The 13,433-nt window shown below is 43.3% G+C and overlaps 1 protein-coding gene across 2 annotated transcripts in view; it reads right to left on the bottom strand.

Annotated features, from left to right (window-relative positions):
* The window catches only part of akap6 (A kinase (PRKA) anchor protein 6), a 187,565-nt gene that overhangs the window by 142,731 nt on the left and 31,401 nt on the right, over positions 1 to 13,433 (bottom strand). For both annotated transcript variants that reach the window (XM_037796614.1, XM_037796615.1), the window contains exon 10: positions 7,981 to 8,103. In XM_037796614.1, coding sequence (XP_037652542.1) covers positions 7,981 to 8,103 — 123 coding nt within the window. The remainder of the gene's footprint in view (positions 1 to 7,980; positions 8,104 to 13,433) is intronic.

The raw sequence follows: 13,433 nt of genomic DNA, 5'->3' as shown, positions 1-13,433 counted from the left end.
TCTGTGAGAGAGAGAGATGGAAGGTGTGAAGGGAATAGAGACAGTCAGGGTGTGACTGAAAAGACAGAACGCATCCAGAAAAAGGACAGTAGGTGTTTATGCAGAGAGATAAGTTACAGACCACAAAAATACCTACAAACAAAAACCACATGACCTTTTTCTCCACTGAACGACCAACCAGATGTGTTAACCGCCCTGCTTTAAAAGTAGGGCTGTCAATCGATTAAAATATTAAATCGCGATTAATCGCATATTTTTTATCTGTTCAAAATGAACCTTAAAGGGAGATTTGTCAAGTATTTAATCCTCTTATCAACATGGGAGTGGACAAACATGCTGCTTTATGTAAATGTATGTATATATTTATTATTGGAAATCAATTAACAACACAAAACAATGACAGATATTGTCCAGAAACCCTCACAGGTACTGCATTTAGCATAAAACAATATGCTCCAATCAGAACATGGCAAACTGCAGCCCAACAGGCAACAACAGCTGTCAGTGTGTCAGTGTGCTGACTTGACTATGACTTGACCCCAAACTGCATGTGATTATCATAAAGTGGGCATGTCTGTAAAGGGGAGACTCGTGGGTACCCATAGAACACATTTACATTCACACATCTGGAGGTCAGAGGTCAAGGGACCCCTTTGAAAATGGACATGACAGTTTTTCCGAACCTAAATTTAGCGTAAGTTTGGAGCGTTATTTAACCTCCTTCATGACCAGCTAGTCTGACATGGTTGGTACCGATGGATTCTTTAGGTTTCCTAAAGTTAACTTTGACAGCCTTAATAAATACATAGATACCCGATCCTAAAGGGACCCGAGGACAGTTAGACCTGGTCCCAGGCGACCTGATTTAGACCCTTTTTTCCTGCATCGTCATCTCGCCTCAGAATATATAGTTTTGTCCACATGATCAGAGCTGATAGAGAGGCCGCTTGAATCCACTCAGATATTTGACATGACGCACATCACACCACATCCGTTGGATTTTCCCAGAAAAAAAACGTCCCTCATTATTTTCATATTAAAAGCAGGCTGAGAGAGGAAACACAGAAGGGTGCGGAAGATCTCATTTTTTAGGTTAAGTTACAACCTGTTCACACACTGGCATAAAAAACATTTATACATGTAAAAACGTACATAAAGTGCCTTTAAGACAAGTGTATTTGGTGTGGGGTGAGTCTAATCTGCAGGTAACTAACCATCACTAGTGTTCTTACCGGAGCACCTCGTAGGTTACAACTCAAAGTGTTAAGTGGTGAAAGTAGCAGGTGGATTTTGGGATTTGTCAGCAGCAGCAGCAGCAGCTGTGGCCGGTGGCCTAAAACGTTCCAGCTCCCTGCTCTGATTAACATATACGCACACAGTGGGCGGCTTCAAAGCCTGAGTGATCAGATTACCTGTTAGCATTAGCATATTAGCCCGGAGCGCAGAGTAGGACGGCCTCAGAAGCCTACCTAATATCATTTAGCTTTTTTAGCATTAGCATATTAGCGAGGCGCTAAGAGGTGTGCGGCGCTGATACGGAGAGATGACATTGAGGTTTGACATTGAGACGGTGTGTCGAGCTGCGCGCACACACACACACACACACACACAGCAGACAGGCTGTGGGTTGATGAGACATGATCTGATCAAAGAGTCTTTGTAATAATGATGATCAAATTGTCTCCATTGAGACGGAGCAGAGAGAGAGACTATACGGCTGTATTCCCCGAGGTCTCTGTGTTTCCTCACCCCCTCTCTCTATTTTCCTGCATACACCTTTTATATTAAGCAATAAAACGCAATTCTCTCTCTTTCCTTTCCCCTCTCTCTCCTCTTCTATTCTTGTATTTCATTCCTCCCTCTCTTTTTTACCCACCTTCCTCCTTCTTCAGTTTCCTTCAATCCCTTTCTGTTTCTTCACACAACTCTTCTTCGTCCCTCATTTCCTCTCCCGTATTATTTTTCTTCTTCTACATCTTCGATACGTCCAAACGAGGCTGATTCAATTTCTAAAAGACATCTTCTGTCCGCTGCAGATCAACATGTTTCATACCTAAAAAGGAAAACGTGTCCAGAGTGGATCGATCTGAAGATGGAGGCTTTGCGCTTCAGTGCAAACTTTTAGAAAACGATGAACCGGCTCATACACAAGTTACAAGTACAACTTAAGCACTGCAACGATTAATCGATTAGCTGTCAACAAATACATTAATCACCAACTATATTTATAATCCATTAATACGTTTGATTATTTAAAAAAACAAAAAACAAAAAAACTCTGATTCCAGAGAATATAGATAAAATACAACGGCAACACGACCAATCTTTCCACGCGCCTACTGAGACGGCGTGGGATTGCTAACACCGAATGCCCAGGTAACTCTAGCAGCGTTCGCGCAGCAGCGTTCGCGCAGCAGCGTTCGCGCAGTAGCGGCAGTGCCAGATAGCTCTGCAAAAGCCTTGCGAACATTTTTGGTAAGAAATTAATCACCTGGGGCTAAAGACTTTTATTTGCCAATAATCGTTAATTTATCCCTGATTCCCTTAAAAGACAAACTTTGAGGAATTCTGACCTGCACTGTCCAGTATCAGCTATTTATTTTACAGTCACACTGATTGAAGTTTTGGCAAAAAAAACCGTTACTATATTGATTTTAAGTCATTGAATCGTATGGTATCGCTCTAGATGAACCAGATATCGTCCTTGAATCATATCGGAACCATGGAAAGTGCTCCGTATCGTATCGTTGTAAAAACGTATCGATACACCGCTCGTTTTCACACATAATCTGCATTACCAGATTTGGTGTGGAGGTAGTCGCAGCCCTCTCACACCTCTCACACCTCTTTATCTCTCCCTCTCTCCCCCTCATGTTGCCACCAATAGTGTGTTGCTGCTGGTAATGGGATTCAAAGGCCTGGATCGCCCATCAGACCCAATCAATAGGCCTTTCATTGGCCGCCATCTCTCAGCGCCTTACAAAGAGCAGCCTGTGTGTGTGTGTGTGTGTGTGTGTGTGTGTGTGTGTGTGTGTTAGCATCCTCTCGCCACACTGATCTCCCCGGGGTTCCGGAAAGACCTGTGCTTATTCGCTCCACGCGCCCTAAAACACACATATAGACACACTCGCACACACACACACACATATATAGACACACACACACGAACACGCCAGCTGGACCAAATATTCAATTGGGAGAGCAGCTCCACTCCACCCACTGCTGCCCTGGAGCTGTGTGTGTGTTTGTGTGTTTATGTGTTTGTGTGTTTACGTGTGTGTGTGTGTGTGTGTGTGTGTGTAGGAGAAAGCAATATAGAGAAAGAGAGAGAGAGCAACAGAGTGTGTGAGTATGTGAGAGAGAAATAAAAACAAAGAGAGAGACAGAAGGAAAGAAAGACAAAAATCAGATAAGAGACGGAATATAACAAAGAGCAACCCTCTGGAGACATTATAGTTTTCTTATTGTCAACAAATCCCAATAATCAGAGAAGAGCACCACATGTAGATTAATCCGCCGCTGAAAATAGTCCCCAACAAATGCACTATTTCCTCCTGGTTGTTTGATAAAGACTACATCGAGCAGCTGTTTCAGGAATAAGAATCTTTTTTAAAAATCAAACATTATATTTGTGCAAAGCTGAACAACAACGGCAACTATTTAGATAATCGACTCAACATTTCATTCATTTTTCAAGCAAAAAAACAAATATTCTCTGGTTTCAGCTTCTCAAATGTGAGGATTTGCTGCTTTTCTTTGTCATATGTGACAGTAACTTAAAAAATCTTTTGGTGATAAAAACAAGACTCGGTCAAAAGCGAGTAAATGTCTGGATGTGCTAAATTGTTACACAAATAGTCAGTGGTCATGTTTAATGTTAAATCCAAAAAGTCTGGCGAGGATACTCGTTGCTCCGCTCAAACGGCCGATCAAGCAGTGACGTACCCGATCTTTGAATGCACCTGATTGGTTCCTGTTTTTCCACTTGCGGTTTCAAACAGGAAACAACATGGCGGCCTGCTCGTAAACTTTCTGTTATTCCGTCTAAACAATCCACAAAAATCTACTTCTGAAAACATTTGAAGAGAGAAATGGGCGATGATGCCTCTGCTGAATCATTTTAGAACTACATCGCCTAGTTTGACAGCTCGGTCCATGTTTCGTGAGCCAGACGTGCGCACTCATTTGCTCAACGGACTGTTCCCGCCTTTACATTTTGAAAAAGCAACGACCGATGAGGAAATTCCAACACTCAACCAACTAATCATGAAACTTCATCACTCAAGTCAGTCACTCAGTGACAGACTTTAACGTTTGTAAAGACAAGCTAATAGAGGACATCACCATGGGCGATAAGAAAGAAAGTTTCCTTTATGATGCTAAACGCGAGCATTTCTATTGCCACGACACGTCTCTCAACATGGCGACGGCTGAGCCGGTGGCTCGGGCTAAAAGTGAAAACAACGTCGACACTGTTGACAGATCTAACAGTGTTAGACTGAGGGGGGACCGGAGGGGGGGTGCTACGCTTCCGCTACGACGCCGTCAGTCAGGACGGTGTTATCAGCTGTAACCCCCCTATGAGAGGTGCACTAGCCATGCACGCTCACATGCACTAACATGCACTAAAGGGCATGTGCGGCCGGCCGGTGATGTCAACAAAAGCACAGAGAAGCTCTGATTACAACACACACAGAGGGAGAGAGACTTCATTCTCTGCTCAGGTAGACATCACTCCTCTAGATCCTTACCCAGACAATCGTTGTTTGCTGCTACTTTAATGCTCTGGATATCGTATAGTGAACCTTTAACCTCAGCCACAGTGTTGTAGTCCGCTATGACTTTAATAGTAGTATAAAGATGAGAACCATTACCAGTGATCATAATCTAGTCAGCTCAAACATGTCTTCGGCAAAGACGAGTAAAATGTATAAACACATTCTGTCAGAGACAGGTTTGGAGAGAGAGAGATAACAAGAAAGAAGAAGAGAAAACCTGGCTCTCTACAGTAATCAACAAAACACACACACACACACAATTACACACCCAAACAGACACTAATAACTACAAAGTGTGAGTGTGACTATCGACACAGACACACAAACACGGAGTCGGTTAGCTAACACGCTATCAACAGCGTAGCAGTTCAAAGTCCTATTAGCGATGCCTTTTCATCCTCTTTCTGCTTTATTTAACGAGACGCCGCCAATTAAGAGCCGGCAATTCTAATTGAAGCTAACCGCCGCTAACGTTAGCACTGCTGGCACCCACAACAAAGTCAACACGTGTAAACAAACCAACAAACAAACAAACAAACACACACACACACACACACACACACACACACACACACACAGCAGAAATACATATCTAGATGTGTGTGGATCCGTGTGCATGATGCCGTTCTTCAGGGACGGATACGGAGATGCTGATTTGGAAATCTGTCTAGGAACATGCAAATGTATGCAAATAACACCTCTGTGTGTGTGTGTGTGTGTGTGTGTGTGTGTGTGTGTGTACGCGCGCCTGAAACACATGCCTGCTGTTGTGCATGTATGTTTGCATTTGTACACATCTATGCAAATACAATCTGTTTGTTTGTCTTAGTGTTAGTGTGTGTGTGCATCAGTTGTTTTTTACATTCATACGTGATGTCTGTGTGTTCATGTCTCATTTCCTTGTACTCTTGAATGCATTTTTGATGAGTGCGTGTGTGTGTGTGTGTGTGTGTGTGAAGCCCATATGTTTGCCATAAAGAGAGTGAGTAATCGCCAAAGTGCTTCTCATCCGTGTGTGTGTGTGTGTGTGTGTGTGTGTGTGTGTGTGTGTGTGTGTTGACACACGGTGATGCAGCACTCACTGATCTATAGGCGCTGCGTTGTTTTAGAGGATGTGTGTAAATTAGAGAAACACAGGGACAGTTATTTGATTTCGTTTTTTTTTAGTAGAATAAACAAATGGAGAGAGAGACAGAGAGATAAAAAAGAAAGAAAAAAGAAAGAAAGGGGAGAAAAAATAAAAACAACGGAGAGCAGATGGTGAGAAAATAAACAGATAAAATGGCAGGAGAACGAGAGGCAGAGCAGAGACGGAGAAACAGACGGAGGGAGAGAGAAAGAGATGCAGATGAAAACAAATTGGAACAAAAGAAGAGAAATCAGGATGAAAGCAGGGGAGATGAAATGGGAGTCAGTCTGTGTTCGTCCCTCAGCTCAGTGTTATTCTATCATCATCATCATCATCATCACCATCATCACCATCATCATCATCGTCATCGTCGCTCTGTAGCTGCAGGACGCAGGAACCACTGACCTTTGACAACTTACTGAAAATATACAAGGTTCATCACACAAACTTACTTTGTGGTCACCAAGTTGTGTCAGTTCTCTCTGGAGATGAGACTGAGTGTCTCGATGAGATTACGATGTCCTGACTGAATGAGACGAGAGAGAGCGTCGGCGTCAAAATCCGTTTGATTGCATTGTTTTTTCTATTGGAGTGTTCTGGGCGTGCTGCGCTGCAGAGAACCACTGAACTTAGGTCAGACGCTTTGTTTCTATTTATTCCTGTCGCTCGCTTGGAAAGCTCCGCAATAGACGAGGAACGTCTGCTACGTGAAGTTGAAATGACGAGTTATCTTTAAGGATGCGATCAGGAGATCGGCATTAAAGGGTAATCTTTCAACCTGGACCCTATTTTCCTGTGTTTTCTCGGAGAGCGCAGACCTCCGCCAACGCGTGACTGTAAAAACAGATCACAGCTCCCAGCTGGCGGTACCGTGAGGTGGTCGGCTTATTATTAACACAGTGTGTTTCCGTGTAACGTATCGGCGGATGCGTCTCTCATTCAGCAGCCTTGTTATGTCTGTATAACGTTACACTACGTTGTCTCTCATCCCGTCATGTATCGCTTTGTTCTTTCTCACCGCGGACGACCAGCAGCTCCCGTACAAACATCCACACATGTATCTCTCTGCTCGAAGAAGGAGGCGGGGTCACCCGTCATCAGCTACACTGCGCTGTGTTATACCCTGTGGTCTTTAATGCTCAGGCTGATCGGAATACTTGAAAACATTCCTGAATCCAGATCATGATCCGGATCGCCACCAAAATTGAATGGATCGTTCATTGTGCCACAACCCACCCCTCCAAAAAATGTCATTCAAATCCAGCGTGAACTTTTTGAGTAATCCTGTTAACAGACAGACAAACCAACGGTGGTGAAAACATAACCTCCTTCTTAGGCCTTTGGCTTTGGCGGAGGTAATAAAGGGAGGGGTGGTGGATGGGTCAAATAAACACTGGACTTTCCACCCAGGAGATCGCTGTTCGTGTCCTGTGATGACTAAACCTAACCAGGTAGTTTTGTTGTGTTTCTGTTGTGTTTTGTTTACATTTACAATTTTAATCACGTGTTTAAAACTGTTTAAAACTGCGACCGTAATCCAGGAGAAAATACATTTCCTTAAAAGATTATTAGTAGTTTTTTGTTGATGCAGTTTGGTTGTATGGGAACGTAATATTGTGGGAGACCGGGTTTCATACAGGCGAGAGTAGCAGGGGAAACTGGCACACAGAGGTGTGTGTGTGTGCGTGTGTGTGTGTGTGTGTGTGTGTGTGTGTGTGTGTGTGTGTGTGTGTGTGCGTGTGTGCGTGTGTGTGTGTGTGTGTGTGTGTGTGGCACATGAACACATCCATATGCATGTATGCAAATATGAGTTCAGTGCATTGTGATTGTACACAGCACTCATGTACATTTATACCTAAATGTACATGAGCTTTGACAGGGTGTGTTTTTAGAGAGGGTGAGAACAGTTTTGTCCTCACGTCTTCAACGGGCTGCTTCGGGGTTAAGACTTGGTTTTAAGGTTGAGGTAAGAACTAAAGGCTTTCGGAAGGGGTGAGGGAATGTATTATGTTGATGAGGGTCCTCGCGAGTATAAAAGAACAGACAAATGTGTGTGTGTGTGTGTGATCTCACCAGGTGTGTGTCCAGGTACACCCTCAGGCTGTCCAGATCCTGTCTGGGCTGCGTCCAGTTCTCGGTGCTGTCCAGCGCCTCCTGCAGCCACGAGATGAACCCGTCCAACTGTTGCACGAAACACTGGGGACGAGAGAGAGAGAGAGAGATGATTTAAAAAATAAAAATAAAAATAAAATAATAATAACCGCAGCATGAATAAACACTGTTGCCTGCTGGAGTCACATCAAAACAACACAGAAAACACTGCAGAGGACGGAGAGGATGAGTATGAAAAAGGAACGCAGTTGAAGGGAAAACAAAAAAACAAGGTGAGAAGGAAATCCAACAGGTAATGGCATTCAACAGGGAGAGAAAGAGAGGAGGAGGAGAGGAGGAGAGGAGGAGAGGAGGAGAGGCTGGACGGTGTTTCAGAGCTGATTCCAGATGAATTAATTCAAGGACAGAACGAGAACAAAAAACGAGACCCGCAGGACGTAACAGGTAAACACACATTAGGATAAATACGGAGGGATACAGAGGGGAAGATGGAGCCAGAGAGAGAGCAGGGGAAGATCGCAAAAAATTGAAACACAGACAAAAGAATAAAAAGAGAAGAAGACTGAAAAATAGATGATGAAAGACGAGAGTCAAAGAAAAAATACAAGAGATAGTTAGACGCAAAGACAGGGGGGAGAAATACTGAATACTGAAAGGAAGAGTGGAGGAAATAAGAGTAGGGATGTACTGATACCGCGTCAGATATCGGTGACAATGGGGCCGACCTATTCAATTCAATTCTATGTTTTGTTTATATACTTTATACATTATATACTGGAATCTTAATTCCTGTTTAAGTTTTGACCAGTTTGGTGCTGCATTAAAACGGGTTCCTGGTGTTTGTATTTCTTATTTTAATAATAAATAATTCAGTAAATGTATATCAATGTATTTATTTGTTTTACAAAATTAGGAAAGCAACGTTTAAGTCAAGCCTGATGTTTCCTTACACATAAAACAATGATCCCATGGATGAGATGGGAAGAGATGGGAAAACAATTAGAGGAAAAGCAGCTACTAAAAGAGGATGAAATGGGAGGAAAAGCAAAGTAGTAGAAAGGTAGAAAAAGACACTCACGCAAAGGAAAGAGATGGAGGGTGGAGAGATAACAAGAAGACGAAAACAAGACTGAGAGAAAGAAAGGGGAAGAAGGATGAGACACTGAGATGAAGAGATGAAGCCAGGATGAAAGAGAAATGGATAGAGTGGTATAAATGACACCAGAGAGTTGAACATGTGTGTCTCCATCGCTGGCAGGTTGCCCTTCAATGAGAGAAGAAGAAGAAACAGAGAGAGAGAGGGAGAGAAGAAGAGCGCTCGTTGCTCGGTGGACAGCTACTGCCATCTACTGGCTGAGAGGAGGATTCATGAGCTCAGAAACTGAAACGTCTCCACCTGAAAGTCACTAAAACGACTCAAAAAGACTCTTAGGAAAAGCTTAAATCACGTTAAAAGAGCAACACGTGAGGTAACATTTCTTTTTGGTGTTAAAATGTTGGAGGAATCACGAGAAGATGAGGAGAAATAGTGTCTGATCCAGTATTGATTTGTGCCGTTAAATCCACTTGACTCCTGAGGAGGAGACGGCTTAAAGGAGGAGTGAGAAGCTGCAGTCATGACAGAGAGATGGAGGTGAAGAAGAAGAAGAAGAAAGGGAGGTGGAGGTGAAAGGAGGAGTTTAGAGAAGATCAGATAAAGTGTTTCAATTTATTTAAGAGACAAAACAAAAGAGAGGAGACAGATTAAAGATGTTGAACGGGAGCAGGAGGTTCTGCGTCTGTGCACAATGTTAAGTTCTTCACTGACAGCAGCATGCAGGACTAAAGGAGTAAAGCCTGGTGCGCGAAGGCTCCGCAAGTTATTGTGGCGGTTTGTCGTATACCTCTGAATTTTAGTAACGACGCACCGACTGTACGTGCTGCGCTTTTCATTTCAACACGGACGCCCTCGAGGGAAGACTGGCCGAGCTGGTTGGCCTGCATAGACGTCTCTACGACTGTTCATTGAGAGACCGCAGGGACAGTCATGTGACCGCAGGGCCAGTCACGTGACCACAGGGACAGTCACATGATATTAAATACTTGGAGAAGCTAAAATAAGGTGTCTCTCTCTGTGGCGCCCCGAGGGGAAGCACTGAGAGACAGGAAGTCATTTAGACTTGGAGGTAAACGACAGTAATAATTACAGAACACAAACGCAATGTTTGATGGTACGTACGTCGGTGTTTAGTGTTTACCACTGTTGCCAGGCAACCTACTCTCCTCTCCAGTACCGCTCGTTAACTTTTCGCTTATCAACACAATATTTAGTTTGGACGCCTCCTGGCGTTTCGGAGCATATTGCAGCGAACGAAAACGCTGAGCATAAACGCCTCTGTGCATGCTTGTTGAGCGCACGCCATCTACGGAGGCCCGCGCCACGGTGTCTCACGCGAGCATAAACAAAGCTTAAAGGTCCCATATTGTAAAAAGTGAGATTGTTTTCACGTCTTTTTTATTATAAAGCTGGCTGAAGTGATATATAAATACTGTGTAAGTATCAAAATGCTTAATCCATGGAGAAATACAGACAGCCAGTATTCAGACACTGCGCCTTTGAAACAAGCTGTCTTCGATGGATTTTTGTCCCATTGTGATGTCACAAATCTACAATGTTTAGACCATTTTACAGTTTTAAACATAAACATTCTAAAAGTGTCCCAGTTTATTTCCGGTTGCAGTGTATGTGAATGACAATCAACTGACAGGAAGTAAACATGAATCCGAGCTGTTGCTTAGCAACGCAATTCCGATGCATTCCGTTGAAATGCACTAAAACGGAGCGTTTCAGACAGAGGGTAAATACAGGTATATTCAGGCAGACAGTATGAGGAAAATAAAGTTTTTTTTAACATTACAGCATGTAAACATGTTCTAGTCAGAACGTAAAATACAAGAATGAAACTGAAAATTAGCATAACATGGGCCCTTTAAGTGAAGAGGACACGCTCCCTATGTAGATATGAAGGACTCATTCTCAGCTAACGAAAACACAACGATTCTTAGTTTCAGGTGATTTTACACTAATGAAAACATAGTTATGAATATTATATTCCATTTCTGCTACTAGATCCCCCAAAATGTTCCACATTGTACCTTTCATGTACTGATCAAATAATATAAAATAAGATGAAATGGTTGAATGATATTGAATCAGCACATAATGACGAACTACGGAGTTAAAACACATACTTGTTTATTTGTATTTATTAAATTAAATCTTGTTAAATCTTGTAGGGGTGGTTTTACAAACCTTTAAAATAAAGTAAAGTAAATAAAGTGTATATTGCAGCAGTGTGCAGTTTGGGTCGGAGCCCTGCAGGCTGAGAGTCGTCCACTGAGAACACAAACCACACAAAGGTCAGCGAGGAGCCGCAACCTGAATCTGATGTAGTCTGGAAACAATCCAGCAGCACAAAGAGACACGGAGAGACACGGAGAGGTGATTTACATAAAACTGAAGACGTACAGCGACGTGAGCGCCGGAATTCATTCCTTCCGGTCGGACCTCAAACATCTGGTCTGAATAACAAGTGTAACTGTGACTGCAGATCATCAAGAAGACAATCCTGATATTTTATACATCCGCCGTTGTTTTCATATCTCTCACCGAGAGCTATCTAGAAAACTAATGGCGGAGTGAAGGAGGCGGCGGCGGCGAGAAGGTAAATCTGATGGAAATGACTTGCCACATGTGTGCATCCATCCTTTCACCTCGCCTACAAATCGCTGTATCGAATCTGTACGTGTGTGTGAGAGCGTCTTCATATGGGGAGAGGTGTGTCTGCTCGCCTGTAATGATAAAACCCGTGTGTGTGCATCCTATGTGTGTTTGTGTACGTCTATAAAGCGTGTGTGAGACTGAAACCTTGACCGATTGAGCGGCGGTATGTTAATTACAACCGTGACCCTTAAAAAAATGAGAGAAAAAACATCAATATGACTCCGTCCATCTCTCAGCCGCTCGTTATGGAGGAGAGATGGAAATCAAAAGTATCGATGAGACGAGAGGAGGAGAGGAAGAGAGGAGGAGATTAAAAGGAGGGAAAGGAAAGAAGAGAGGAGATGGAAGGAAAGGAAAGACAACTAGAGAAAGGAAAGAGGAAAACAAAAGGAATGGAAAGCAAGGAGGTGAGGAAGGGATGGAAAGGAAAGAAGAAAAGGAAAGGCAAATTCTGAATAAATTAAAGGAGAAAGAAATGCAGGGATGAAAAGCAGATTAAAGGAGAGGAGGAAGGGAGGAAAGGCAAGGAAAGGAGATTAAAGGAGGGGAAGGACAGAGGAAAGGAGATGGGACCAGAGGAAAGAAAAGGAAAGATTAGATGAGAGAAGAGGGAAGTAAAGGAAAGGAGACTAGAGGAAAGGAAACAAAAGAAAGAAGATGAAAAGATGAAAACGCAAAAATAAAGAAGAGAAGGAAGGAAAGGAAAGGAAAGGAGATTCAAGGAAGGGAAGGAAGGAAGACGTGTAAAAGAATGGAAAGGAAAACAAAGGAAAGGAAATGACACAAAAAGCAAGGAGGTGGGGAAGGGAAGAAGAAAAGGAAAGGTAAGATTAGAAGAAATTAAACAAGTAAGAAAGGAAAGGATGACAAGCAGATTAAAGAAGAGGAGGAAGGGAGGAAAGGAAAGGAGATTCATGGAAGGGAAGGGAAGAAGAGAGGAGATGGGACCAGAGGAAAGGAAAGGAAAGGCAAGACAAGGAAAGGAAAGATTAGAAGAGGGAATATAGGAAAAAGTAAATGAAACAAGTTAAGGAAAGAAGATTGGAGAAAAGGAAGAAGCAAGGATGAAAAGCAGATTAAAGGAGCGAAGGAAGGGAGGAAGGAAAGGAAAATTTAAGGAAAAGAAATTAAAAGAGAGAGAGGAAGAAAAAAGAGAAATGGAAAGGGAAGGTTAGAGGAAAGGAAAGGAAAGATGAGAGCATGAAGGATGAAGGAGTGAAGGTGAAGAGATTGAGAGCAAATGAGAGGAACGATGAAGAGTGTGAGAACATGAGAACATCAGAAGAGAGGTTAAACACGAGAAGAGGAGAGAGAAAGAGGAGGATAGAGAGGAGGAAGAGGAGGATGTAGGCGTGAACAGCGGCGTTGTGTTAGTTCGGATATCGACCAGCATGCACTGGGCTGCTTACGGACGCTTTGATGTCTCTAAACCAGTGCGTCTCCGGAGGGGCCGAACGGCCTGCTGGGAGCCGAGACGCCTGATCCCATCCTCTGATATGCGCTTCATCTCTTCCTCCCGTGGTTCGGCTCTTCACCGCCGGATCATTACCGTTCAGCTGACGGCGCTTTCTGAAGGACGACGCTGATCGCTTCGGACTCAAACTCCCGACAGACCGCGTTCGGCTTCGATGATTAATACGTCTCGGCCGAG

The sequence above is a fragment of the Sebastes umbrosus genome, chromosome 16, assembly GCF_015220745.1.
Source record: "Sebastes umbrosus isolate fSebUmb1 chromosome 16, fSebUmb1.pri, whole genome shotgun sequence".
In the NCBI taxonomy this organism is placed as follows: domain Eukaryota; kingdom Metazoa; phylum Chordata; class Actinopteri; order Perciformes; family Sebastidae; genus Sebastes; species Sebastes umbrosus.
The sequence above is the reverse complement of the archived record's forward strand: the minus strand, read 5'-3'. Positions and strand labels throughout refer to the sequence as shown.